The sequence below is a fragment of the Rhinatrema bivittatum genome, chromosome 2, assembly GCF_901001135.1.
Source record: "Rhinatrema bivittatum chromosome 2, aRhiBiv1.1, whole genome shotgun sequence".
Taxonomy (NCBI): domain Eukaryota; kingdom Metazoa; phylum Chordata; class Amphibia; order Gymnophiona; family Rhinatrematidae; genus Rhinatrema; species Rhinatrema bivittatum.
The window spans coordinates 618,747,833-618,771,673 of record NC_042616.1 but is presented as its reverse complement, the minus strand read 5'-3'; the positions used below and the strand labels follow the sequence as shown (position 1 = coordinate 618,771,673).

Genomic DNA, 23,841 nt, shown 5'->3' with positions numbered 1-23,841 from the left:
GGGCCACTGGATGTTCAGGCATCATATATCGAAATTCTTTTTTTGTTATAGCTTTCACCCTCAATGCCTCTTCTAATATTCCCTTTACTTTATTAGTTATTTCAACAATTGGGTCTGTGCTGATTCTGTGATAATACTGCTGATCATTAAGCTGTCTCCTTGCTTCTATCTCATATTGTATTTTATCAAGAATTACCACAGCCCCACCTTTGTCAGCAGACTACACAATTGACTCATCTGCCTTTAGAGCTGGAATGGCACCCACTTCTGCTTTATATAGATAAATTGTAATTTATATATTCCTTCTCACCCTCCAGACACCCTAAATCATGAAGCACCAATGTTTCAAATGCTATTATCAATGCACTGGGGGATCCTTGGGCATCCATCCTGATGTCTTAATAAATTTACTTTCTACCAACTTTTGTTCACCAAAAATCTCCTTAAGCCTGATTCTTGTAAAAAAAATTTTCAATTCCACCCGAATGGAAAAAGCATCATACTTATATGTAGGGATAAAAGATAAACCTTTGTTTAATACTGATTTTGTATCAGGGGAGCACCTTTGTGTTGGTAAATTCACAACTATCAACGGAAATTGTATGGATCCCGATTTACAGTGATACTTTTGTTACGTTGGTTGTGAACCCCTCTGCCACTCCTTACCCTGTTGGCCAAAGAAGTATTTCTATTATTCCTATTACCACGCTGTCCTAAACTATTCTCACTCCCATGATCTAACATATTAAACTCAACTTTTCTCCCACCACCTCTTGGACCACTGACTCCCTTATCATCATCGGACGAGTCCTCTGATGATGAAAAATCTCCCTTACAATTGGTTTGCATCCACGAATAAACATATTCAACAGTATAATCCCTCTTATCTTGATAAAACTTCTGCAATTTTAATTTTTTTGTATCTGCCTTAAACATATCAAGCTGCTTCTGATATTTGATAATCAAGTTGAAGAATATTTCCTGTGTCAATACTTGCTGTAACATTTCAGATTCCTTATTAATTTTATCTTTGATCACTCAATCTGTACTTTAATTTTGGAGATAATCAATAGCATGAGATCATAGGAACATTTATTCAGTACTGCATTCCATCGTGCTACAAACTCATCATCATTGGAAAAAAGTGAAGGTTCCTTATTCATTCTTAAACCCCTAGGGATTCTCTTAACATGACAATATTCACCTAAAGTTGCCGCATATAGTTCCATACGAGTACGTTTCTTCTTATATTTCACCGATTCATTTCAATCACCTTCATGTATTCCACTACCAGTATCTTCCAATAACCTTAACCCAGTCAGAATCTCAGAAGCAGCTCGATCTGTAAAACTATATTTATCATCCATGATAACAATCCAACTATACCACGTGTCTTCACACTATAAATATCCACTCTCAATTCAGGTAACCTTTTATGGTATAAATTATTGAGAGACTTATCAGAGTCCCAGAACATCATACAAACCACATATTATAGGGATCTCTTCACTATAACAACATTTACCATTTATCTTAAATTTATACAAAAAAACTTTGGATAATGTAGACATGCTAAATGTATAATGGATGGACCATTTGGTCTTTTTCTGCCATTGTTACTATGTTACTATTAATGTTACTATGTAATGTGGTCAGTGACTGCTTCGTTGACCTGGTCAAGACAGAATGAGAAAGTGGCTTGGGACATCCCTCCCACAACCCCTACTGTGGTTTGGAAGGAGCTGCTTGCCATGAAATGGAGGGCAGCCAAGAGTTTGGTGAGGCCAGGAACAGCATGGGACCTTTGGGTGATCGGATCCAGATCCCCTCGGAGGTCTTCATTTAATTCCTGGATTGCTCGAGAGCTGAGGCAATACCTGCTATCCACAAAGTCCTCTAGAATGCCCAGCAAGGAGGTGCGTGGTGGAAATATATGCTTCCTGTATCTCCAGCGCTGTGGCTGCCTGTGTGCCAAACGCTCAAGCAGGCCCTGAGCTGGCGGTACAACAGACTCTGCCCGTGGTGCAGGTACTTCCATGAAACATCTTGGAATTGGCCTTGGCTGTTGATCTTCTTCCATGTGTTCTCGTCTGCGGTGAGCCTGGCTAGGCATCATGTATGCTTCTACAAGTACACTTGACACAAACAAAATGGCTTTAGAAGAGTTGACCTGGTAAAAACAGGCATTTTTATTGGTCCAGGAAGGCATGGAAGGTGTGTGTGTTATGTTTGGAGGGTTTTTTTGCACGTGATACGCACCTTAATAATACCGCAGTGCGTGATAATGGGTGCGATAATTATCTTTTTGCCCGTAATTGCAGGAAGGGCTAACCAGCCTTATTTTACATTTATGATGCCCACACTCCGCCTACTATAATATTTATGTGAAATTTGCATATGCAGTTTGCGATATGCCATTCATTGTGTGCGATAATGGCATATCGCAAATTGATGAATGACCCTGTAAGACAGCTATGCTTATAAAAAAATTCAGAATTTGGGCTTTTTCATCACCTTGCTTGAATAATAAATACAAGTCATGTGCAAGGGTACATACCAGAAAACTTAAAAGTTGCAAAGTGCTTCTGGTCTTGAAAAAAATACAATCTTGAGCCAAATATACCTAATAATTTTAGGCCTATTCCTAATCTTGAATATGGAAAAAGTTGCCATGCATCAACTTTTAAGGATTATGGACAAAACTCTGGTTATTAACTCTAGGCAGTCAGGCTGTAGGAAAGGGTTTAATTCTGGATCTGCTTTGACTGCCCTGGTCTTTGACGTTTGTATGGTCTTTGTAGACATAAGCTCAGCATTTGATACTATTGATCAACAATTTCTCGTTCGATGTCTCAGAAATATTAGAATTCAAGAAGTAGTCTTAAATTGCTTTATCTCTTTTCTTAACAATAGACGTTACCAGGTAAATTGGGAACCCAATATTAAATACTTTTCCCTACATTGTTTATCCTATTCTCAGCACCTTTGGCTACTTTAATCCAAAGTCTTGGCTTCAGTTGTTTTGTCTATGCAGAGGATATCCAAATTATTTCCTATTTAGATTCAAAATTTCTTGACTCACTAAATAATTTCAACAGATGTCTGACCAAGATTGCTTACTGGCTTTTTCTTTCTAAATTAAAGGGTAAACCTTAAAAGTCAGAAGCAATGTGGATCTCTAAGAGAAAGGATATTATTAAACCACACCCTCCTATGGCTAGTATTAGAGTCTAAATTGATTGTGACCATACCTTCTCTCAGCAGATTTCGAGTGCAATCCAATAATCATTTTCTTTCCTGCATTTTCTGTAATGACTGCCCATTTCTCGATTCTCAGAATTTGAAGATACCTCAGCAGCGCATGGTTCGGAGAGAGGTATCTTCAAAGGATACTAATGATGCATTAGAATTAGGGCATCCCGACAGTGAGGTTCCAATAATTAGAAAAATAGTCCAAGTGCCTGTAACTAAAAATTCACCTGAGCTAAAAAATTCGAACCTATCTCTATCAATTAAAAAGCAGAATGAAAATACAAACAAAAAACAAACTTTGAAATGTTTGTATGCTAATGCCAGAAGTCTAAGAAGTAAGATGGGAGAATTAGAATGTGTAGCAGTGAATGAGGACATAGACTTAATTGGCATCTCAGAGACATGGTGGAAAGAGGATAACCAATGGGGCAGTGCTATACCGGGGTACAAATTATATCACAATGACAGAGAGGAGAACCCGGGCGGAGGAGTGGCGCTTTATGTTCGGGATGGCATAGAGTCCTGCATGAGACTAAATACAAAATTGAATCTTTATGGGTAGAAATCCCTTGTGTACCGAAAATCGGGGGCAGATTGAGCTGATTTTATGAGGAATGGACCAGAATCACGTCGGATCAGTGGGGCCTGGATGTGATAAGACACGGTTATGCGTTAGATTTTTTACACCGCCTGTGCCCATGCTTTCTGGTATCGCCTTGTGGGTTTCCGAGAAGCGTCGAGCGGTACGGGCACCTCTGGGTCGGCTCCGAGACCTTGACGCGATTGTCCCAGTACCACCCAACAAGCTCCGCAGGGGCCGGTATTCCCTTTACTTCGTGGTTTCAAAAAAGGAAGGAACCTTTCGTCCTATTCTCGATTTCAAAGGGTCAACCGCTGCCTACAAATCCCGCATTTTCGTATGGAGGCCTTGCGCTCGGTGATCACGTCGGTCCGACAGGGGGAGTTTCTGGCTACTCTGGACCTCACAGAGGTGTGCCTTCACATCGGGATCCGGCCAGAACACCAACAGTTCCTCAAGTTTGCCGTGCTGGGGCAGTATTTCAGTTTAAGGCGCTCCCGTTCGGAATGGCGCCGGCGCCGCGAACCTTCACCAAGATCATGATGGTGGCGGCAGCGCAACTACGCAGGGAAGGTCTCCTGGTGCACCCATATTTGGACGATTGGCTGAATCATGCCGAGCCGATGTCTCTCTGTCAAGCAGCGGTTCAAAGGTTGCTTCAACTGTTGCGCGATCTAGGTTGGATAGTCAATGTTTCCAAGAGCCGTCTAAGGCCGTCACAGTCACTGGAGTTTTGCAGAGCTTTATTTGACACGCATCAGGGAACGGTGTCCCTGACGCTGGAGTGCATGTACAAGTTACAGGCACAAGTTTGAAGATGATTATCCAAGCAGGAACTGATAGTCTGGTAAATAGTCCCAGACCAGGGCGGTCCACCTGGCATTCCAGGCATTTCTTCCATTAGTTCACGGACGGGCTGTCAGGATTCTCTCAGACAACACGACTACAGTGGCTTACATCGCTTGTCTGGGGGGAACCAAGAGTCATTCAGTCGCGGCTGAAGCCCGGCCATTGATAACATGGGCAGAAAAGCATCTGGTCAGCATAGCGGCATCCCACATTGCCGGGGTGGAGAATATTCAGGCCAATTTTCTCAGTCGCAATCGGTTGAATCCCAGAGAGTGGGAGCTCGCAGAGGGCGCGTATCATCTCATCTGTGCACGGTGGGGGACACCCGCTGATCTGACGGCGACCTTCCAGCATGCGAAAGCTCCTCGCTTCATCGCTCGCCGCAGGGAGACGGCAGTGGAGGGCGTGGATGCTCTAGCTCTGCCATGGCCGACCAAGGTACTACCTTATGTGTTTCCTCCATGGTCACTCATCGCAGGGTGTTACCCCGAATAGAATTGTTCCCGGCAGAAGTGGTCCTAGTCGCCCCCGAATGACCACGTCATCCATGGTTCACGGATCTGCTGAACCTAGCGGTGGAGGAACCCATCCGCTTCCCGTATCAAAAGCTCGTTTGTTTCAACCAGGTCGTTCGATTTTGTCAAGAGGCATGGCTTTTGCGAGGCAAAGGTTGAAATCCACAGGATATTCGGAGGCGGTAGTATGTACTCTTCTGCGTTCGCGGAAAGTCTCCATGTCCTTGTCGTATGTGCGGGCCTGGAAGGTCTTTTGAATCCTGGTGTCTTGTCCGTGACGTGCACCCTATTCGGGCGGCAGGGCCGGACATATTACATTTTCTGCAGGACGGCTTGTCTAAGGGACTTTCCTGTAGTTCGTTGCGGGTTCAAGTAGTGGCACTGAGTTCCTTGCGTGGTTGGTTTCAGGGGGCACCCTTGGCAACTCATCCGGATGTAGTACGTTTCCTGAAGGGAGTGAAGTGTTTATGACCTCAGCTTCGGCAGCCGTGTCCGTCTTGGAGTTTGAATGTGGTTCTCAAGGAATTGTGTGGCGCTCCTTTTGAATCTCTTCATAAGGTCACTTTGAAGGATTTACCGTTGAAGGTGGTGTTCTTAGTGGCTATTGTTTTCCGCACGGCGGATTTTGAGCTTCAGATTCTGTCGTGTCGGGAGCCTATTTTGGCATTTTTCAGAGTCGGGAGGGTCACTTTGCACGGTACCTACCTTTCTGCCCAAGGTGGTTTCTTCCTTCCATGTACATCAGACTGTCAAATTACCATCGTTCTTGGATTTGGACGGCGCAGATCCGTTGGTTAAGGAGCTCCGAAAATTTGGATGTGGGGCAAGCGTTGCTGCGCTCTTTGGACATGACTCTTGGGTTCCGGGTTTCCGACCACCTATTTGTCCTTTGGAGTGGTCCTAGAAGAGGTAATGAGGTCTCTAAGTCTACGATTGCTTGTTGGTTGAAGGAGACCATCGGTTCTGCGTATCTCGTGCAGGGACGGTCTCTACCATTGAGTCTTCGGGCTCATTCTACTCAGTCACAGGCCGCGTCCTGGGCAGAATGTCACCATATCTCTGCGGAGGAGATTTGTAGGGCGGCCACATAGAAGGCTTTGCATACGTTTGCCAGGCATTATCGTCTGGATGTCAAGGCTTCAGGGCCTGCGGGGTTTGGTGAAGGAGTGCTCAGAGTGGGCCTCTCCGGATCCCATCCCAAGTAAGTTGAGCTCTGGTACATCCCAGGAGTCTGGACTGATCTGGGTACATATAGGGAAAAGAAAATTAGGTTCTTACCTTGGATAATTTTTGTTCCTGTAGTACCACGGATCAGTCCAGAGTCCCGCCCAATCATACTGTTGGCAACGGGAGAGTCCACACGGTGTGTATGTCCACTGTATTCTCCGGTTATCGATGACACAGGTCCTCTTCCCAGTTGGGAGAGGGTCCTTGGACCGGGGTCAAGATTAGTTTTTGATCGGTATTTAGTTGAATTAACGAGGTTGGTCTACATGGTTTTGTTCTGCTTTGACATTAAGTAATACTGCCAGACTGTAGGTGGCACCAGCCTAGATATAGGCGGAGTTTTGGTTTGTAAACTTCTGTCTCCATCTGCTAGGAGGGGGGGGGGGGGGGCAAAACCCAGGAGTCTGGACTGATCTGTGGTACTACAGGAACGAAAATTATCCAAGGTAAGAACCTAATTTTCTTTTAAAATCTACCCCTTATTGTGTTCCTCACAACAGGAATTACTAAGACCACCTTACCCCAAAGAGATTAGAATAGAAGGGACCCGTGAGTTGAGTTTTTCTTATCAGGCACCTCTCCTGTAGAATTCTTTACATGTGTATATTCATCTTGAGAAGGAATATATTAGATTTAGGAGACGAAGATGGCATCCTGAAGGGAGCCACGATTCAGCACTGCTCTTACCTTCTGGCTTTGTTCTGATTTCCTTTTTCATAACGCCTCCTAAGTGTAAGGGCAGAGTGAGGGTGTTTCTCTCAATACCCACACACTTTGCAGAGCAGCTGCTGATTTCCACCTTCTTGGCTTCAGGAGCTGAAAAATTCAGGAGGATGAACCCCGTTGTGAATCGCAATGGAGGAGCATCGTCTTCATCTTGGGATGAGGTCTCTCTCAGCCCCCCCCCCCCCCCCGATACTAGACTGCCGTTGGCAAGGAGGGACTCTGCTCCAAGCACGCTGCTAGCGTCACTGACCGATGATGTCAGCATTTTGATGCCGCAGGAGGAAGCACACAGAGCACAGAGGGAAGAAACTGTTTTGTCACTCATATAGTCTTGGAAAGAAGGAAGAATGCCGGCAATTGGTTTTGCAGCTGGTGGAGGTCCCTCGATGTTTTCATCTCCCAACGGAGCCCTACAATACCTGGTAAGCTTACCGTCTCCCCTATCAAACCAGCAGTAGTAACACTTGATACTCTATGGGAGTTAACTGCTGGGCTCGCACAGACTATTAAAAGCTGCAATTTAAAGATTGATTTGCTTTCTCGTTCCTTGGATTTGAAAGTTAAGGACCAAGAAGACTCTGTACAGAGTTTACAGTCTTCTTTTGGAAAATTGGAAGTAGATATACAGGAATTTCATGGGTTTAGAGAGGCAACTATCAAAGACAGGAATGCATTATCTAGATGGGTTGAGCTTTTGGAAAATTGGAATAGTTGTCTGAATCTCAGACATTAATTTTCCTAGAATTATGGGGGAACATCCTATGTTCACTTTTAAAAGATATCTATGTGAAGTCCTTCTTATACCTGACGATGAATTTCCTTCTATAAATAAGGTTTACTTTTTAACAGTTCCTTTGGGTGAAAGGCATTTTCCCCTGGATCCAAGTGGGGTTCCCTTGGATATGCAGAACTTAAGAAACTTCTTTGAACAATCTGGACTAGAAGTTATAGACCATCCTACTCTACTTTTTTCCTTTGATAGCCTGACAAGATATTAGTAAATTAATGTTTGACTACTTCCGACATTTAAACTCTTCTTTTCATGGGTCTACTGTAAGAATGTTTCCTGATATGTCAAGGATAACGCAGGAAAGGAGAAAAGGGTTTCTTTCAATGAGACAGGAAACAATTTCTTAGGTGCAACATTTCTTTTGAGATATCCCTGTAAGTGTATCATCAAAAAAGATAATTGTTATATTTTCTTCATTCCAGAACAACTAAGAGCTTGTTTTAGGTTCTACCCAGTTGTAGTAAGTGCTATTGTATCAATGTGTCTAGTAGTTAATTAGATTGCATTTCCATCAGGTAAAGCCTTTGCATTTGACATGTTTCTTTTTTGATTCTCTCCTCAGAGTGTATACCCTCTTCTCAGATGTGTTATTAATTATGTGTGTGCCAAGGAATTGATGTTATCTTGTTTTATTTTTTTCTTTTTCTTTTATATTTCAGTTGCCCCATGCAGTATTTCATATTTTTGAATGTTGTGATACTTGTACGTATTGAAATTCAATAAAAAAAGAAAAATAATTATGAAACATATCAAGACATGGTTATTTACCCAAGCTATTAATAATTAGTTGGATGTAGCTTCATGTGGTTTTCACTTGAATATGTCTTAATCACTGTTTTCTAGCACTTTTGGCAGTAGATTTTCAAAGACGCAGCGATTTTATAACATGCACACTGGATTTTAATATCTGCATGTGCATTTGGGGGCGGGTGGCCTCTTGCATGAGCAAGGGGGGATTTAAAAAAACAAACAAACAAAAAAAAAAACACACAGCGACATGAGAAAGCCTTTCCCAGTTCCCTTCCAGTTTCCTCCCACCTAGCCTTCCTCCCTTTTCCCCTCTTCTCCCTCTCCTCACTGACCCCTAAACCCACCCTAACTACCCTTGATTTTTTTGTTTTATTACTTATGTACTATAAGGAGCAGACATAGTTTGTGCAAAATGGTGCTGTCCCAGCCGGCCCCTGGCCTGCCCAGACCTGACCCTTTTTGATGGCCTGGCACTTCTGCATGAACTGGGAGATACGTGCATGGCCGGGCCGTTTCTAAAATGTGCTCAGCATGTGCACGACCTGGCCACACGCATATCTCACAGTTTTTGCGCATGGCCTTTTGAAAATTTGGGCTTTAATTCATATCATTTTGTATTTTTTTCTTTTAAGAGATTTTATTGATTTATTTTTGTTTTTACATGTTTATTAGTTTATGTATATTTTATATTGCTTTTGAATTTACAGAATCTTAGTTTCTGTGTATTAGATTAATTTTGTATATTGTAAATATTGTATGTCACCTTGATTTGCAAGCTAGAAAGGTGATAAACTAAATTAAACCTAAACTAGTGCTTCACCCTGAACTCCCCCCATTTCACCCAGACTTCTCACCCCAAAATAGCAGATAACAGATGAGTCTATCAATTGCGCTAATTAATTAGCAGGTGTAAAATTGCATGAATATGTTGCCTAATGTATTTGCATGAATCTCATATAAAATAGCAACTTCCGCAAGTACTTCTTGACCCCACCCCAGACCGCCTCTTTTTAGTGCAGGTAAATGTGTCAAGAAACTGAAAATACGGGTGTACGTTTGATGTTTATAAAATAGCATGTACGCAAATTCAGGCTGCTTATGTGCTTATATGCTCATTTCTCCGTGTGTAACCCTTAAATTAATTGGCGCTAGATGTATCACTTATCAATTTGAGAAAACTGTGTGATATTGCTAATGCTTTGTTGAAAATGTATTTGATTTCTTTTGCTTATTTTCAGAAAGTGGCAAAGATAGTGTCTTAAAGTACCCTACCAAGCGTAGAAGTTGTGCTTTGGTAAACATCCCTTCTCCATGCGTTAATAAGGCTATTCATCACATTGAACAGCTTAAAGTAAAAATGAAAAAATGGTTTCAGCAGGTATGTACTGACTGAGTGTACTGGACATTTTCACATAGTCATTTTATTCTATTAGTTGATAATGTATCTTGTATTGGAGAACCTTTTGTAACTTGTAGCACTTCTGTGTTATTATTTCTCTACAATCCATATAATGCTTCCTTATTCATTAGTTAAGACATTTCTTACATGGGTGAAATTACATTATTAAGATCAAACTGTGCATGTTCTGTATTTATTTTTCATAATATCATGAAGCACACATAGGGCTTCTTGACTTCCATAAGCCAAGCTGGCATCTACTGAAGTTGTCTACTGTAAGTTGGCTCCTATTCAAAACCTGTTTTCTGATACATTACTAACTTGGGATGCTAAAGAAATATGATTTTGGGGCTGATATACTAAACTGCAAGGGAACTCACAAAATAAGCTGGCACTGTGCCAAGTTTTTCTGGCAGTGCCAGCTCCTTTAAACATAGAAATGAATTTTATGGGTTTTCTCTTTTTTTAATTACACCTTCTGAAGTTTACTTGCAAAAACATTTTTGCTTTTGTGAATTTTGCTAATACTGAATTGCTAATGAACTGATTTGCATGTTTTTTTTGCTTATTGGCAATTTCGCTTCATTTTGACGAATGGCTTCATAATCACAAAATTAAGAAGATTAGAATGGTAAATAGGAAGTGTTAAAATTTCCAAATGGGATTCCACAGCTTAGTACAGTGGCCTCTTTATCTTAAGATAGGACCCAGGAGATAGTCCGGCTGAAAGGCAGTAAACTTTCGGAGTGGGTGTGCAGCTGTGTATGTGCCTTCTCTGTCCTTTAACAGGAGTGAGCAAAGAAAAGGAGGTAATCCAATCCTTGTTTTATCTCTTATTCCTGCTGTCTCTGGGACTTTGGTCTCAGCACAGCTGAACTGAAAGACTCCAAGCTAAATAGTCCATTCAGAGTGTGAACTATTGGTTGACCTTTTATTAGGGCAGGACCAAAGATATGAAAATAAACAGGCATATAACAGTGCTCAGTAGTCTGGCTGAAAGGCAGCTGAACTGTGTAAGTTGCCTTTTCTGTCCTTCAACAGAAGTGAGCAAAGAAAAAGAGATAATCTAGCCCTTGTTTTATCTTTTACTCCTGCTGTCTCTAGGACTTTGATCCCTCTCCTCGGTCTATCTTTTTTTGATAGGTAACAAATGTAATAATCATACAAGTAATCTAAATTAGATTCACCAAGTATAACTGAAGTTTTCCTTATAGAGTACCACCAGCCCACCCTCAGGTTCTGAAGTGATTGAAGGCCTCTCGTTTTTCCCCATGTCACCAATGTTTTTTCTCTTCCTGATGCTAATCTTCCTAAGCTTAAGCCCTGCTGCAAATCACAACTACTATAAAGTCCACCCTCCCCTATCCCTGTATTCTCTATCTCACCTGCCATTCTATCATCTGCACATAGGAGGGCAAGGGCTTACTGGCCCGAGCCCGCCCCATAACGGACGCGCCACCCTCGAAGGATGGCGGTCCGTGAGAAGGAAAGGGGGAGGAAGGGAGACGGGCAAGACGTCATCGGAAGGCGCCCGCGGCGCCGACCGATGACGCTCTCGACCCCTTAAAGGGCCGAAAGGGGCAGCCCCAGCCCCTTTTCCAGCCTGATCGGGAGGCGAAACCCACCCACCCACCCCACAGGAAAGGCGGGAAGCAAGAGGGAAACCGAGGTTAATAAGGGCTACTTCAGGTTAATTTAGTGTTTTATTAGATGTAGGACAATATAAAGTACACGATCAGGGTTATGTCGCAGCTTAAGGGAAGGCGGTTACCCGGGCCGGTCAAATAGCGAGTAGGGGATGACGGCGGCATCACCAGACTGAGGGTGAGCCGTCAGCGCCATGGGAGGCGCCGCTAAGGCGGGGCGCGAGGAAAAGCGCCAAGGGCGGGACCCCCATCAGGGTGAGGTCACGCGGCGGGGGCTCCTGGCTACAGGACGCCTGGCTTGGTTACGGCAGGCGGTCAGAGGCAGATCATCGGCTCGGGTATACCAGGAAGGTATTATATGTTGTTAAACAATAAAAGCTGCGGCCTTTTTACACCAAACAACAGTTGTCAAGCGTGTGATGTTACTTAGAATTATCACGAGGGAAAAGCAATCGGGGAAAGGGGGGACGGGAAGGGAGGACGCCACACACTGAGAATAAGTGGTGACTGCGTACGTTATGTCCACTGCTCTTGAACTTCAAAGTTTTTTTCCCCTCATCCTGCCATTTCTACTGTTCCTGACAGTGTCTCATCCTTGTTGCTATCAGCACACCTATATCCATCTTCTCATAATTCTCCTGCCTCTCCTTCTACTTTCAGCTGGGATATCAATCCCAATTCTGGCCTTTCAAGGCAACATTAAGCTCATCATTTCATATCAAGCCGTAACCCTTCCAATTTTATCAGTATTCCCTTTCTCCCTCCCTCCTCTCTTCCATTCTTGTGCTCCCTGTGGAATGTGAACTCTGTCTCTAAGAAGTGTGCCTTTATTCATGACCTTTTCAACTTTCATTCTCTTCATCTCCTTGCCTTAACTGAGACCTTTCTCCTGAGGACACTGCTTTAGTTGCTACTCTCTTTCATGGTGTCATAATGCCTCTAAACCACTCAGAGGTTAGACCACACCTTGAATACTGTGTATAATTCTGGTTGCTGCATCTCAAGATATAGTTGTACTGGGGAAGTACAGAGAAGGGTGACCAAGATGATAAAAAGCATGGAATGGCTCCCCTATGAGGAAAGGCTAAAGAGGTTAGGGCTGTTCAGCTTGGAGAAGAGACGGTTGATGGGGGGGATATGATAGAGGTCTACAAAATCATGAAAGGACTTGAATGGGTAAATGTGAAATGGTTATTTATTATTTCAGATAATGCAAGGACTAGGGGGCATTCTATGAAATTAGCAAGTAGCACATTTTAAACAAATTAGCGAAAATACTTTTTCATTCAACGCACAATTAAGTTCTGGAATTCATTGCCAGAGGATGTGGTTAAGGCAGCTAGTGTAGCTGGGTTTAAAAAAGGTTTGCATAAGTTCCTGGAGTAAAAGATCATAAACTGCTATTAATTAATTGTTTTCTTGTAAATTGTATGCTCAACTTCCTTCACACATTGCGTCATTAACTGCGTAGAACGCCGCTTCAACACTGCTTGTTTCCACGATTTTTTCGACCTGCGTTCAACGCAGTTAATGGCGCAATGTGTGAAGGAAGCTGAGCATACAGTGAGATGTCTAAATACAATTTACAAGAAAGCAATTTGATTAGCTGGAAGCATTAAGTATACAAAATAACAGATGAACGCAGTCAAGTCGACATTGAAATAATACAACATTATACAGTGGACCATTCGTTGTGAAAACACGAGCTAGACTTTATAATTGAAGCAACAAATCAAGATATGATTGGAAATATAAAAGAGCGATGTCCCTGAAGAAGCCCTAAGTATTAGGGTGAAACGAGGCTTTCGTTGAGCAAAGATCACAGGAATACATATGGACAGTAGAATACAATTATAGGAATATATGAAGATAATTGAATATAATGATACTAGTTCGAATTGCAATTGTCTTGTTTAAGAGTAGGAAATTTTCTTTTTGAAAAATATCTGAAGAAAGCACTGAATTTGTTATAAGTAATTATGACTGTACCTGTGCAAAGTAAGTTTTAGGATTTTCATATTTTATGTGAAGTATGAATGTTGAATGTGTGGAATACATGTATGGTATGATTGACGTGATTGAAGGGTAAAGCATGATTGGATGATTTTTAGTAATTAGGTACAACTAGTACAGGAAATATAGGGAATGGTCCACATATGTAATAGGGTCATTTATCAAAATGCTATAAGGCGTTTTCGCATGCGTTAAGGCCTTATCGCATGCGAAAAGCGCCGTTAGCGCATGTGATAACATGTTAACGCATGCGAAAAGGGCTGAACCGCAGATCGCGATGCAAATTTTAAAAAGGGGAGGAATAGGGGAGGGGTTGGGAGAGGTCTAATGTAAAGTAGGTGCTGTTTGCAATATATTTTGTCCATTATCGCAGGCCATTAACGCTGAAAATAACTACACCTTTTTTATTTGTGCTAAGGACTAATTGCATGCGATATCGCGTACCACGCTATTTATCGTGGTGTATACCGCGTGCGATAAAAACTCAAAACAGCTACCCTGCCTTCCTGGACCAATGAAAATGCTTGTTTTTAGTAGGTGAACCTTCATGAGACCATTTGCTCACTGCTAGGTGTATATATACACGGCCACTTCATGCCTCGCCAGTCCCGTCACAGACCACAGCATGTGGAAGCAGGACAACATGAACAACAGGCCAGGTCACATCCAAGATAGCACAGGGAGTTACCAGCAGCGCAGGCAGAGGCTGCACTCCCGCAGGGTCACAGGCCTGGTCAGGGCAGGCCACATGCCAGGGCCCAGGCGAGGATAAATAGGGACCGTATATTTCCTCCACGTACTTCCTTGGAGGGCATGCCTGAGGACTTAGTGGTGAGCAGGTATCGTCTCAGCACTCAGGCAATACATGAGTTATATGAAGACATGCGAGTTGATCTGGATCCTGTAACCACAAGGTCCCATGCCATCCCTGGCATGACCAAACTGTTGGCTGCACTCCATTTCACTGCCAGCGGCTCTTTCCAAACCACAGTAGGAGTTGTGGGAGGAATGTCTCAAAGCACATTTTCATGCTGTCTGGATCAGGTCATTGAAGCAGTCATGGACCGCATTCATCGCTACATATACTTTCCTCGCAACAGGATGGACTTGAAGAGAGCATTTTATGCCTTTGCACACTTCCCCAATGTTATTGGAGCTATTGATTGCACACATGTGGCCATCATTCCACCACGTGAAAGGGAGGAAGCTATTATACTCCCTCAATGTGCAAATGGTCTGTGATGCTGGAGTGCACATTCTGGACGTGGTGGCCAGGTACCCGAGAGGAGCGCATGATTCCTTTATACAAAGGCAATCGGTCCTTTTTGACAATTTTGAGGCTGGCCTGTACGGTGATGCTTGGTTTGTAGGTAACATACTTTTTCTTTTATCTATTCAATGTCATGCAATGTTGATGTGTGTTGATGTGTGACCCAAATGGGGGGAGGGGGGGTCATAGTTGTGAGGTTGCCATGGGCAAGTTCAGTGTACCAACCCAGTATACATTGCTTGTCAGGGTTTCTAAGCAAGTAATACCGTTAATGTATGCCTTTTGAACACCCTTGTTCACTGTCCTGCTGAAGTTCTGTGGGTAAAGGAGTCAGTAATGTAGTGAAATATGACGCAGTATCTATGTTCCTAGTACTTTTTATCTAAATGTACCCTTTCCTATTATTGCCTGTGGTTCCATTACAATGGCTCTGTGGATTTGTAAGCCTGCACACTGCTGCCACACTACCTGTATGTGTGATTATATACCGAGTCATTTTGCACATTGGCAGCTAGTGTAAATGTGTACCCTTGCACTCCTGTACTACAAGTATTGTGCCCTTCAGGTTGCTGGCCTCTGTTATTGCCTCTATAGGCTATTTAGCCACAACTTGCCAGACAGCACAGCCTGCACACCTGCAATGGGCAATCACCATAACAACATAAGATACGGTCAAGCCTTTCACTGCAGGTCTCACAGCTGTAATGTTTGTCTTTACAGTTGGCTGGCAGCTACACATCAGTACCCTTTGCTAGATTATGAGGGCCAGTTAGGCCAACCTTGCCAGATGCACATCCAATGCTGTAGTTATGAGCATATCAGATGGTTAGCGCTATAGGTGACCACTCCTAACTCTACTGCTGTCAGGCAACACTAATGAGCCTTTAAGGCTCACCAATGTTGCAGGCTATCTTGCACTGTCTTACTGGATGTTGTGGGTAGGCAGTCACATGTGGCTATAACATAGCAAACAGTTATGTGCTTCTTATGTCATTGGTGCAGGAGATTCAGGTTATGGCTGCCGGCTTCTCACCCCCATACACATGCGTAACACGCCTGCAGAGATGAGATACAACGAGGCTTTATGTGGTACCCGCACAGTAATTGAACGCACCTTTGGCCTTCTTAAAATCCGCTTTTGCTGTTGGACATGACGGGGGGAGCTTTAATGTATGCCCCAGACAAAGCTGCCAGGATTATCCTACTGTGCTGTGTTTTCCATAATGTGGCAGTACGTCATATATAGCAAAGGATATACGTCCAGATCTCCCACAGGATCCCGCATGTGTCAATGACTGAGCCCAGGAGACCCTAGTGACTGGCAGCCAGATTCGCCAGAACCTTATAGTTTCACACTTTGCCTGATGGCCCTGGCCTATGAAATGTACTTGCATTGGTAGGTGTGGCAGAAGATTATGAGCAGCGCTTCCACTTAATATGCAAATGTTTGTTTTAATGTGTATGCCTAAGTATCAGGCCAATTTTCATAAATTTGTGGATTATGGACCTTTGCACTGTCGTTGGAATAAAAGCTGTCCTGCCAATGTAACATTTTTAACATGGTGTAGGCACCTTCTGTTCTTCCTGCATCTCACAGAAAAAGAGGCTAGTCTGTAACACAGTCTGTCGCCTACCTAGAACCATGTGGGCTGACAACCATCACCGGTGCACCTCTCACTCTTTTAGAAATGTGCATGTCACAGTGTTTTAACAGTTGAAATGGAGAACATGCTTCACGACCATGCACAGTAGTAGTTGTACATTTGTTGTGTTACAAGGACCTTCCCAGTTACATGTGAAACCTGGCCTTCATCACATTACCTGTGATGTTTCACATGCATGAAGATCTGCATAACACTTACCTGTGTACATGCAGGTACACATTCTATTCCCTACATGAGTACAGGTTTACAAAGTGTGGATATAATTAACCTTGAGTTGACAGTGCATCATGTACTTTGGAAGTGTGTACCATGGGTGCCCACAATACAGCACACATCACACTGCTTAGCTCTCTTACCTTTCCTTATAAGCAGGCAAGGTCATGGTGCTATTACTGTGAACTATGTATTTGTTAGGCACCATCTGCTATATTCACTCAGCTTGTACTGAGCACCACAGCAAGGGTTGGGCTGCAAGTGCTTATATGAAGTCACCTCATGTACTGTTTATGTGTACCTTGACCAAGCCACTTTTCACATACCGTTTACTATTTATGCTGGCACCTTGTATACTGAATTGCAAGGTACATGCCTGTGTGAATATTGTGCAGCCTGGAGAGTCACAGTAAATAATGATTATTTACAGCTTGTACTAAAAATAGTTTTCACACCCTTATTCCCAGCATGCAGCTTCACACACTGCATGTACATAGAAAGGTGCCTCATTCCCTTTCTGTGTGTGTGGATGGGCAATCGATAACTCTCCAGACACCTGGATTATGCAAAAGCTGTCACTCAGATTATATATTTATTTCTGATCAGACGGTATGGCCATAGCGTTCCCCATAGCACTACACCTTTTGCACCACCACCTATTTGCTGGCCTCACATAATCAGCCTACACCAGCTCTGTATGGGGCATATGAAATAGCTAATTTTTACGGTGTCATGCAACAAGTTACCAAAATATACTTTGGGAGACCACCTGGGGCTCCCCTTTAACAAATCAGTGTATTTTATATAATAGAGATGTGCTTCGTTGTTCGCCCGAAGTAGGAAATTGCCCGAAATTTCCTACTTCGGGTTTTTTTCGGAGGCCCGAAACCCGAAAAGAATTTTCCCCGACTTTCGGGGAAATTTCGGTTTTCGGGTTTGCCTGGGGGAGGGGCACACATTTTTTTTTTTTTTTAATTAAAACCCACCCCAAACCACCCCAAACATTTACCTTAACTATAGTTCACCACCACCACCCCATCCCGATCCCTCCCCAAGACTTACAAAGTAGATCCCTGGTGGTCCAGCAGGGTCCCGGGATCCATTTGCCCTCCTCCGTGCCCATGTTTCTGCAGCCGTGCTCTTTAAAATGGTGACGCGCAGCCTCTGAACACCATGTCACAGGGGCTACCGGCGCCATTGGTCAGCCCCTGTCACATGGCCATCGGCGCCATCTTGTGCTCCTGTCATGTGACTGGAGCTGACCAATGGCGCCGAAAGCCTCTGTGACATAATATGGGCAAAGGCTATCGGCGCCATTTTGATTACTGGCAGCTGACAACGAAATGGCTCCTGGACCCCCGCTGGACCCCCAGCAGCCAGCACTTGGAGCAGATGAGAGGAGGAGACACCCCGCAGCGTGCAGCCAGCACTTGGAGCAGATGAGAGGAGGAGACACCCCGCAGCGTGCAGCCAGCACTTGGAGCAGATGAGAGGAGGAGACACCCCGCAGCGTGCAGCCAGCACTTGGAGCAGATGAGAGGAGGAGACACCCCGCGGCGTGCAGCCAGCACTTGGAGCAGATGAGAGGAGGAGACACCCCGCAGCGTGCAGCCAGCACTTGGAGCAGATGAGAGGAGGAGACACCCCGCAGCGTGCAGCCAGCACTTGGAGCAGATGAGAGGAGGAGACACCCCGCAGCGTGCAGCCAGCACTTGGAGCAGATGAGAAGAGGAGACACCCCACAGTAAGCAGCCAGCACTTGGAGCAGATGAGAGGAGGAGACACCCCGCAGCGTGCAGCCAGCACTTGGAGCAGATGAGAAGAGGAGACACCCCACAGTAAGCAGCCAGCACTTGGAGCAGATGAGAGGAGGAGACACCCCGCAGCGTGCAGCCAGCACTTGGAGCAGATGAGAGGAGGAGACACCCCACAGTAAGCAGCCAGCACTTGGAGCAGATGAGAGGAGGAGACACCCCGCAGCGTGCAGCCAGCACTTGGAGCAGATGAGAGGAGGAGACACCCCACAGTAAGCAGCCAGCACTTGGAGCAGATGAGAAGAGGTAAGCGCATGCTGATCCATTTCTTTCCATCCTAACGGCACATGAACTCTGTGGAGGGCCCACACAGAAAAGCTCGAAAGAAGGCCTTTTTTGCCCATGATGTTCCACTTTATGTGCCCTTGCCACGCGGTCCCTTGCCCCTTGGAGGTGACATGGCTTTAGAGGGCCGACCCCTGCGGCCTCGTCCCTGTGCTGGACTGCTGCAGGGGTTGACGCAAGTGAGGAGGACTCCGACGTGGGGTAGGGTATGCGCTCCAGGTTCTGGCTCATTATGTTGGTCAGGGTGCTGATGGAGGCAGTTACGCTGTTAGCATCCTGGGTCCTAGCAGCAATCCCTTGCTGCAGGATGCGGTTCTGCCTTCGCAGAACCCTGCGCAGGCTAGAGCCGGCCTTCGAGGATGTCATGGGCTCATCCAGTGGTGCTGCAGGGGGTGATGGTGGGGGTGGTGCTGGAGGTGAATGTGTAGGTGCTGGCTGGCTAGATGGGGTTGATAGGCCATGAGCCCTCGATACTGGCATACTGTCACTGCTTGCAGAGTGCGCAGGGGTGCTCTCCAGCCTGCTGTGTCATGCATGAAACTGTCGAGATCGAGAGACACATTAAGCCCTGTGAATGGCGGGGAATCCTGTGTGGTAATCAGCTCCTCCTGCTCCACCTGTGTCTCTGCATCGAGCTGTAAGGGACGCTGCATGAGAGGGATGGGCTGGCTGACAGATGGCCCTTGCCAGCTGAGTCCTGGCAATTCCTGGCTGGAACCCGGTTGTTCCTGAAGCCGAGCTGTGGAAACAGAAAAGAAAAAGAAAAACATCATAATTACATATATGGCTTAACAAGCTTTCAAGCATTTTGGCATCAGAGGAGCACTTTGTGGGATTAGAAAGTGATCATCTAATGCCAGTTTCTGTATGGGATCACTACTGTGTTTGGTTCATTCCTTGTGAATGGCAAAAACACATAGTGTTTGACACAGTAGGTGTGTAGCAGTTGCTGGGTGGGCCTTTATGCCTCATGAGAACTTACCAGCTGCGACGTGTGAGGTGTCCAGCTGCGGCTCCAAGCCTTCAAAAATGTCCGGTCCCAGACGCTCCAGTAACCTCTGCTCCATGTGGGTAATTACAGTTGGACAAGGTGCCCCTCCATCTGTCTGCTGCTGTTACTTTCTTCGTGTGGCTACTTTAGATTTAAGCTGGGCTTTGACATCCCGATATCGGTGCGATACCTGCTCCCATGATCGTGGTATGCCACTGTGCTGGCTGATGTTGTCAGCTATTCCCTTCCATAGCTGGATTTTAGCTGCCTTGCTGGTCTTCGCTGCTCTGTTGCCAAAGAGGTAGGCATAGTGCTCCAGCACACCAGCTATCAGCAACTCGTTCTCCTCACAGCTAAATTGAATGGCCTGCAGTCTCTGGCGGGGTGCTGGCTGCCTGCCTGAGGGGGGTGCCACTTCCAATCCCGGAGGGGTGTCTTCCCTACCCTCACTCTCAGTCCTGCTCTCATCTTCCCTCACCCCCCCCCCCCCCAACTCATCCTGTCCTGGTAAATCCCTTACCCTCTATCCTGTCTCTCTAACTTCTTGTGCTCCTCCCACCACTCTTTCCTGACTAACCCCTTCCCCCTCCCCCACCCTCCTATCCCTTCCCTCCTGCCTGTCCCTACTGCTAGCCCTGGCCCTACTTCTACTCCTAGTTCTCATTCCCCTGCCACCCCTCTCCTCCTCCTCCCGCTCCCTCTCACACATCCTCCCTCCTCTTCTCACCTCTCTTTCCACTCCTGTCACACTCCATTCTCTCCCACCACTCCTCCTCTGCTCTCCCATCACTCCTCCTCTCCCACCACTCCTCCACTCCTCTGCTCCCACCACTCCTCCACTCCTCCACACAAATAGACAAACAAGACAAACAAAACTAGCACTCCAACAAATATGACACAAGACAAAAGGTTAAGGGAAACAAAGAAAAAAAAAGAGACAGTACCTCTCACTCAGTATTCGATAAACAGCTAGCTTCTTCCTCTCCAATAAACTCCACTCTTCTCCTACACCTCCAACTACTAACACACCCTCAAAGGGGAAGGTGCAGGAAGTGTGCTTTTATATTGGAAACATTATCGCTAAATGCGATGATGTTTTCGCAAATGGTCACTTCGCAAATTGCAAAAGTACCGCAAAATGAGATACTTACCTTTGTAAAGCGGTAATACGTTCATTAGCATACAAACGCCCATTTTTTTTATCGCATGTGTTATTCATGCGACATTTACTGCATTTTGATAAATCCAGGCCACAGTTTGTGTGAAAACATTGGTGGTAATAATTTGTTGACAATAAAAAGATAATATGGCATGGATAAATTGCCTAAGGACATCTGAATTAGTATATAGCATTAATTAGGGGATGCATGAAGAAGTCGGGCTCGCACACACAGAGCGAATTTTAAAAGCTGCTGAGATAACAAGCATATCTCCAGCAGTGTGCACATCTCGAAAGTTTTCAAAAAGAGGTGTGGCATCTGGGTGAGGAATCAGCATTTTAGGGCGTGAACCGAAGATATGCACATAAATACTGATGCGACCCGGTGTGCGCTGAGACCCTCTGCTGAATAAATTTATTTCTGCTATGGATGCCGTGTAAGTTACAAAAGATAGAAAACTGACAGAACTGTGGGGTTTTAAGGGTCGGGGCAAACTGGGGGGAAGGAAGGCTATCAAACCAGAGGGAATTGGAGGAGCTATCTCCTCTCTGGGTGAACTGGGATGAACTGGTAAAACTGGGAATGGCATTGGCATGCACCCCTTTTAAAATCCCCCAGTTTACATGGTAGAAGCATGATTTGCATGGACATGTATGTGCAGCCTGGTTATTTTATGACGTGTGCATATGCGTGCGTATGTTATAAAATTGACACGCATCTGGGCATGGGCCAATGTATGCATGTAAATGTGCGCGTGCGCACTGGTTTGAAAGTTACCATAATACTCAAGATGAGGTCACATCATGGAGCGATACAGAGGCATTATGGTATTCTCTGTTTTATTCTTCATTCTTTTCCTAATAATCCCTAGCATTCTATATGCTTTCTTGGCTGCTGCTGCACACTGAGCAGAAGATTTGAATATATTTCACTGGGAAACACAATTTTCATTGAGTTAGATCTGACACTTGTTTTTGACTAACTTTTGACATCTGAATCCAAAAATGACCCCAGTTTTTCTCTATCACGTCAACTTTGTAAAGTACAGGATACCCTTCCTTTGTCCCAAAAATTATACAAAATGTACATACAAAGGAAATAAAAGAAATAATTCCCTGAATATACTGTTTATTTAGAGTTATTTTATTCATACAAAGGCTATATATTGTTACTGTAAGTAAAATTGTGTACACGTAGTAAAGTTCTGCTACTAAACATACATATTAAGGTAAAAATTTACACTTATAGCTTTTCCAGCAGTGTTCAATCTGTGGACAATCTCGCCTGATGCTCCAACAGTAGTCAGCCATCATATGTACATCCCATCTACCCTGATACCGTGCCTCCATGACCTTCAAATCTTGGTGGAATCGTTCACCTTGCTCATCACTGACTGCACCAAGGTTTTTTGGGAAGTCAGCAATATAGCTATGCAGAAAATGCACCTTGATGCTCATGTTGCAATGACGCATTTTGAAGCTCTCCAAGAGTTTCTGGACAATTTCGGTGTAATTCTGTGCTCGTGTATTTCCAAGAAAGTCCTTGACAAGGTTTTTGAATGACAACCAAGCATTCTTTTGGAGTTCTGACATTGTCCTGATGAAATGTTCATCTTTAATGAGCTGCCGAATCTGTGGACCATCAAACACACCTGCCTTTATCTTTTCAAATGACAGGCTAGGATACTTGAAACAGTCTCCTTCAGTTGGCAAAGCTTTAACAAATTGCTTCATGAGACCCAGTTTTATGTGCAGAGGTGGGAATATAATGTTCTTTCGGTCAACAAGTGGCTCATGTAGAATATTTGGATCACCAAGTTTGAGGTCAGATCTTGGAGGCCAATTCAACTGCACCCAATGCTTCTCACGAGCTCTGCTGTCCCACATACACAGAAAACAGGGATACTTGGTGTATCCGCGTTGCTGACCAAGAAGAAAGCAGACCATTTTAAGGTCAACACAGATGATCCAATTGTGCTTGTGATATTGCAACAGATCAATGACTCTCTTTATGACTTAATAGTCTTCACAAAAACAAACTGAATGGCCAATTGGGACTGCACCAAATAAATTGCCATTGTGGAGGAGGACACAATTAAAGCTCCGCTTTGAGCTATCAATGAACAGTCACCATTCAGTTGCGTTATAGATTGGAATTCCCAATTCCTCCATTAAACCATGTATATTGTGGCAATAGTCAAAGCCACTGTCACTTCAAAATTACTGCAGAAATGCACTTTCTCATGATCGAAAGTAGGATACCTGCGCTGCTTTTTCAAACAAGTTTTTCTCGTGCAGTTTTGATGCTAGGAGTTCTGAAACCTTTTTGGATAGTCCCAAATCTCATGCCAAATCATTCAACTCATGCTGATCAAATCCCCTACAAACTGAGTCATCTTCAATTTCAAAGTCTTCATCATTGCTGTCACTTAGTTCTTCACAAAACTCCTGTTTTTTGAAATAGGGTAGTTCAATGAAAACTGGCACTGGGATTTCAGCTGAATGAGGCACTGGGCGTATAACTGATGGTAGACTAGGATACTCTATTTTATATTTATTTTTCTTGCTATATCCTGATGTTTTCACTATACAAAAGTAGCAGTCACTTGAATGATCTCTGGACTCTCGCCAAACCATAGGTATACTAAATGGCAATTTATCACATGTTCCCTTTCTCCACATCCGTAAACTCTCGACA

The 23,841-nt window shown here is 44.3% G+C and overlaps 1 protein-coding gene across 1 annotated transcript in view; it reads left to right on the top strand.

Moving 5' to 3' along the window:
• The window catches only part of LOC115085327 (coiled-coil domain-containing protein 178-like), a 205,574-nt gene that overhangs the window by 102,052 nt on the left and 79,681 nt on the right, over positions 1-23,841 (top strand). The window contains exon 4 of the mRNA XM_029591203.1: positions 9,928-10,067. Coding sequence (XP_029447063.1) covers positions 9,928-10,067 — 140 coding nt within the window. The remainder of the gene's footprint in view (positions 1-9,927; positions 10,068-23,841) is intronic.